This window comes from Rhopilema esculentum, chromosome 6 (assembly GCF_057945365.1).
Source record: "Rhopilema esculentum isolate cy_ngs chromosome 6, ASM5794536v1, whole genome shotgun sequence".
In the NCBI taxonomy this organism is placed as follows: domain Eukaryota; kingdom Metazoa; phylum Cnidaria; class Scyphozoa; order Rhizostomeae; family Rhizostomatidae; genus Rhopilema; species Rhopilema esculentum.
In genome coordinates this window covers 8,588,992-8,595,199 of record NC_142820.1, presented here as the reverse complement: position 1 = coordinate 8,595,199, position 6,208 = coordinate 8,588,992, and the positions used below count along the sequence as shown (strand labels likewise).

At 35.0% G+C, this 6,208-nt stretch overlaps 1 protein-coding gene across 1 annotated transcript in view; it reads left to right on the top strand.

The window, feature by feature from the left end:
* Positions 1 to 866: 866 nt before the first annotated feature.
* LOC135685928 (ATP-binding cassette sub-family C member 5) overlaps positions 867 to 6,208 on the top strand; it is a 40,955-nt gene continuing 35,613 nt past the window's right edge. The window contains exons 1-4 of the mRNA XM_065202028.2: positions 867 to 1,260; positions 2,922 to 3,225; positions 3,859 to 3,930; positions 5,975 to 6,136. Of these exons, the coding sequence (XP_065058100.2) occupies positions 992 to 1,260; positions 2,922 to 3,225; positions 3,859 to 3,930; positions 5,975 to 6,136 (807 nt within the window). The 5' untranslated portion in view covers positions 867 to 991. The remainder of the gene's footprint in view (positions 1,261 to 2,921; positions 3,226 to 3,858; positions 3,931 to 5,974; positions 6,137 to 6,208) is intronic.

The following is a 6,208-nucleotide window of genomic DNA, read 5'->3' as shown; positions in this document are numbered from 1 at the left end:
GGCCCCGAATAAGTAACGCACAATAGATACTACTTCTTTGATGTTATCTCTCTGGTCAAAACAGTAAGACTACTTTATTCTAACTTGGATTACATTATATCATAGTCACAAGTTCTTATGACTATGATTATATTGAACACAAACAAAGGAACAGTGTGAAACATCACATAACACGATGACAGTGACTCACATTTCCCGGAAAGGGAGTTACTAACACAACAGCGCGACAAACAAACATGTGACATTAAAAGATATACAGTACAGGAACAAAGCAATACGACGACGAGAATCCAATGTCACGAGATAAAATTTTCAAAATAAATTAAATTTAAAGAATATACTATATATATATTATTGAATATAATGAAATATTCTAGAATATACTAATAACAGTAACTTAAGTTTACAAATCCTAAAACGTTACATACGGGCCCCTTTTCTGAATATAGCAACCCGAGAGATTTGCTGCCAGTCCGCCTCTGAGGGTAACTCTCATCGGTTGCTTTGAGCTATGACAAATTATCATTCATTGATCAGATAAAAACGAATTATGATACATAATTGATTTTTTTCACCATCATGGGGCATTTCGTCTCAAAAAACTTCACGCATGCGCAAGATTTCTCAGGATTCACCTTCTGCCTGATTCCTATTCATGTGTCCGTCAGCTGATTTATTTTTACATAGGGTTGTTTTTTTATTAATGTTCTTATTGTAATTTTGGATTTAATAATTGAATTTTAAACAACTTACCTAAATGACATAACGTGTAATTAATTGATTTGCTGAAGAAAATGTTTTGAGTTTGATTCAATGATATATCATTGCTGTTTTGCCGTGATTCAGTCATTTCCAGAACGAGGCCGCTGTCAGTCTTTTTTTTCAGATTAGTAGTCCTATTCTTCTGTGATACTGCTCTTTATTGTGTTCAGTGTCTACTGAGGTTAAAATCCTAAAGATAATCCATTTGATTGATAAAAGAAGGTCAAGGATGGCTACCAATCTAGAAAAAGAAAGAACGTATAATAAGCTGTTAAAGGAAGACAATATCAGGGATCAAAATGGGTCAAGAAGGTTGGAGCAGAACGCAGTTTCGTCCAGTATCAGCCAAAGACAAGAAGTGACTGCCGAGGAACATTTTCCCCTAATGGAGAAAGAAATGGCAGGGGACAAGAAAGAGATAAATGAAGAATATGAAGGAACCTGTTTCTGTAAATACAATTTGAGACATTGTCTCCCAGTAGCATGCTGCTGCAGAAAGTAAGCCTATTTTGTTCTTTTCAGGTATTACATAACAGACCTGCCAGTTTCATTCAGACCCCAAGTCGAATGAAGTGACAACAAAATCATTGTATCCAGGGACGAAGCCAAAAAACATTTTTTGGAGGGATACAGACATAGTTACAAAAAGGGCGTGTCTCACTCTTTTCGGGTGTGGTCATAACATAAATAGTCTTATATGCTTCTTCAAACGTTACAATTGTTGCAAAAATATTACAAAGGATGAGAAAATTTTTCCTTTTTTGCCTGACAGAAATTCTGATGTGTTGACTGGCAAATGGTTGGGGTTACAGTGCCCCCATACCCCCTATGGTGACACCTCTGGTTGTATTTATGGCTGCTTTTATTAATTTTTGGGTGGAACTAGAAATTTCTAATTGCAAACCAGACAATTTTCAGGAAGCTTAGCTATGCGCTGAACTGGAGTAGTAACCTTTCATGCAAATGTGCAAATGGTACTGTTCATTTATCATGATCCTGGCATCCTGGCATACAATAAGTATTGAGTATTGATCAGAAAAAATTAATAGATTGAGATTTCGGAAATCGCAGCTTGTTAATAAACTTGATGATAAGTATCACAACCAATAAAAAAGACATTGTTTGAAACAGTTGACAACTTGTTATAAGTAGACAAATCAGGTAAATGACGATGTTAATGACAATTCCATCTAAGGTCATTTCCACAAAAGTACAGTCTTTTGTGCAAAACTAATGCATTCAAAGCTAAAATTAGCTCTTCAAAACAAATCAATTAGATAGACGACTAGAAATACTATACATTAATTTCATTACCTGTAGGTTTTTTTCATAGTTGTGGTGGGCCAGATTCTATTTACTACTGCATGTCAATTGAAAAAAGATAAAACTTATAACAATTTATTTCTTTTCCCAAAAACACGTATTTAAGATTGTGTGAACAATTTTCAAAAGTTTACAAAAGATGTCTTCGTGTTATGAAAATGTCAAGGAATGTCAATATCCCCATCAGATCCCCTGTCTCCATCAGATTCCTTGTCTTTATGACATAAAAACTCTCAAAGCTTTTGGATAGCGTTTTTCCAAATGGTTTGCTGAAGGTTCGGTATTCAATTGATGGCGGTGTTCATTAGAGAAAGTACGGTAGTTAAGCTTGATACTCTATCAACCAAAAGTATTTTAGTCAATACGTGCATACTTCAAAGTTTCCCATCCTGAAACTTTCAAGGAAAAGCTTGTTTTTATTTATGCAAGAACTATTCAGTTTAAAGATAAACTATTAGCTGTTACTATTTTAAAGATTAACTGTTTTTATGATTTTATGGTGAGCATTTCTCCCCTTCAAAGCATCAAATGTGTCAAAACCGAAAGAGACCTGCTGTGGCCACCTTTTGCAATCTTTTTGCTATGAATTTTTTTCAAATTTTACTGCTTTGGTGAAAATTCTTAGGGTAAATTTTATCCTTTGCTTCTTATTTTATGCTTTTTCTTACACCTGGGAATTGTGGGAGAAGGGGTTGGATATTAAAGGTTGGAAACCAAAAGAGGAATTTTACATATATCTTACTCAAAAAGAAATATATAATAAAGTCCTGTTGAAGTTGTTTGTTCTTAGTTATAAGGGATGTTGAACATGTTTGTAATGTCACTTTCTTTTTCAGCCCAGAGCTTACTTCATATGAAAATGCTGGGTTTTTGGAGCTTGCAACTTCCTCTTGGGCAAACAGCATTATTACAAAGGGTTTCAAAACTACCCTGCAACTTACCGATCTAGGTGAACTCTCAAAAAAGCAAACTGCAAAACATAGCCTGAGTAAGTTTATGAGGTATTATGCACATGAGAAGTCAAAAAACAATGCTGAAGATGTCTCTCTTGGGAAGGTTTTTTGGAGAACAACAAGAACAAAGTTTCTCTTGGGTATCATTTTCCTTATTGCATATCTATCATTGGAGTTTCTCAAGGCTGTAAGTTTCACTAGCAATTTAATGTCTTGCCAAGTGAATGCTGTACAAGTTCTATTCTTATAGCTAACAATGCTAACATATCCTTCTACAATTTATCAATTTTTTTGTTAAAGATTCTTTTATTGTTTAACATACATTTATTGAGGAAGTCAGTTGATGCAGCAAAATCCAATTTAGAGAAACTTCCATATGTAACAAACTAATGATCTTCACCCCTAAAAATGAGAGTACCTAAAAAATGAGTTCCTTCAGAGTTTGTCTTATGGTTTCCTTCAGAGTTTGTTTACTTCAGGATTCTGTTGGGGAATTGATATTTTTGATTAGATGAAAGGAAATAGTTTGCATAATTAATGAATATAGCACATACAATTTTTATTTGATAACTTATATTTTCTTCAGTGGCATCAATACGAAATTCATATTGGGGAGGGGGGAGCTGCTTGTTGTATTCCTTCTCATTCATTACACTGTCATTAAGAAAGTATACTACAGTTTGACAATTTTTGGGGGCTCTAGCCCCCCCCCCAGCCCCCTGGTTGTGATTGCCCTATCTAAGCTAATGTTCCTTTCACTCAAGAAGAGATAGAAAATTGCAAAATTTTTATTTTACCAAAACAAATTTTTATTTTCTAGGCTGTTGTACTTAGAAAGGTGCTAGAGTTTGTAGAAAAGCCTACTGGATCGGTCATAGATGGGCTAATATGGGTAGGTTTGACCAGAATGTCAATTTCTGTCTTGATGAAGTTTAAAAATTTTGGAAAATAGTTAAAACAGAAACTCTTGATGAATTATAAAACACAAGAGAGAGGAACCCAGCATAAGTTTAAGCAATAAAACAATGTGTAATTTTCAAAATATGTAATTAAATAGATCTTTCCAATTTTTTTTATGTATATATTAAATGTAAAATGTTGCGGTTGATCACCAAGATGCTATTAAAATATAAATTTATTAGTTGATTATTATCAGCGCCCATATCATATTTTGGTGACGCATTTATTCTTTTTATATTTTATATTTTCATATAAAGGTCCGGTCCGTCTTAGATTTATGGAAAGTCAAAAAAATTTATATTCAGGGTGATTCCATGTAACTGGCGTTATATTTCTAGTGCATTTTTCAAAGCTAAGGATACAACCACTTTTCTCCAACTTATTCTAAATCATTTTTTTGTCTGTATGTGACACTAATGGGGCACAAATTAATATTAGTGAGCGACAAAGTTGGCCAATCAGTGCTGCGTGCCTATAGAAAATTGCCACTGGAGTCCATAAGAGAAGAGAAAACAAACTCCTTCTGTCTACATGATGGCGGCTTTTTAGAGTATACAAACCAAAGAACAGATACTTTTTCATTTTCAACGAAAAAGTCTGCGACAGTTGAGACGATAGGAGAGCCAGGCTTTACTTTTCTTATTGATATTATGATCTACCGATTGGCGTTGCGTTTTCTTTTTTAAAGCTACGACGGAAAAAGGGAGGATGGAACAGCTTTTGGGTTATATACAATGCTTTAAAGATTTAGGCCAATTTATGAAATATAAAATATAAATCCGCTGCCTACCCCATTTTTTGTGCCATGCTGATGACTATCAACTAATTAATTTTATATGGCCTTATGTTGTCTTTGACAACCATGGTGTTGACCACCCATGTTTTCCGCATTATGTGATTCCACAGTATAATACTTTTCAGTGCCGTCGGAACGAAATTCATATTGGGGGGGGGGGGGGCTGCCCATTGTTTTCCTTCTCATTCAGTACACTGTTATAAAGGAAACATACTACAGTTTGACAATTATTTGGGGGTACCGACGGGCCTGCTTTTGGAGCCTGGGCTATTTGGTCCTCCTGAAGAATTCTGCTTCGATTTGTCTTTTTGATAATGTTATTGCTGCTGTTGTGTTCTCTAGTTGATTTGTTTATAATTTTTATAATTTGTTTATAATCAAATCAAATAAAAAACTACAATCTGATTTCAATGGCATTTCAAATTTCTTTACACCCTCACTCCTCCACATTGTTTCACCTTCTTTTTTACTGCTTGTTTCCTGAAAAAGTATAATATCAAGGTTGCAAGGTACATTGTTGTTTATCTCTGTTAAACAGATTTCGTTCCATCTAGGTTCACATCGGCTGCGACACAGGTTTCAAAGTGGGGGGCCAAGGGAAAATTTAACAATCTTGAAAAAAGATGTTGAACAAAGCTCTATTTTTTGCAAAAAAGTAGGAGGGGCCATGGCTCCCCGCCTCCTTCGTTGGAGGCCCTGCTTCATCTGTTCAATTTTCATGTTGAGAGCTAGAGCTATTTTAACATCCTCAATGTTTTTAGAGTTTGTATCAGATAGTGCAGTCACCTTGCAACAGAGTTGGTATTCCTTATTCAAGACGTGTAAGCTATGAGTTAAATGGTGATGCCAGCCACTAGGATAGGGGTCAAAATAAAACAAATAGGCCTCACTCTTTTAACTGTGTGGAGACAGCCTTTTACCAACAAGAAATGTCTATTTTACCAAAGGGAGCAACCATTATTAACTTTTCGTTACAAAAGGCAGTTTCAAAATAATGAAATTATATCACAAAGGATAATGTGCTGAAATGTTACCCCCTCCATCGACATTTTTTCATTCAGTTTAGATAAAATACTAGCAAACTAAATCCTGCCCAGAACTGAGGAGAAGGGGGAATATATTGCTATCTAATGCAAGGACGCCCAGGGTTTGCGTTAATTGATTTATTAACATTTTTTAGGTTGTTGCTTTGTTCCTGTTTGGAATTATTCGCTCACTTCTCATCAGCTGTGGATTTCTTATCATGCTGTTTGCTGGTATAGAGGCCAGGGCTGCTGCACTTAGTCTAATCTACAGAAAATTATCCAAGTTGAAATCTGTTGGAAACAAGTCTATTGGAGAGGTATTAACCAATGTTGTTTTCTGTCCCGTAAATTGTTGTTTCCTTTGATGATCTATGGGTCATACATTACCT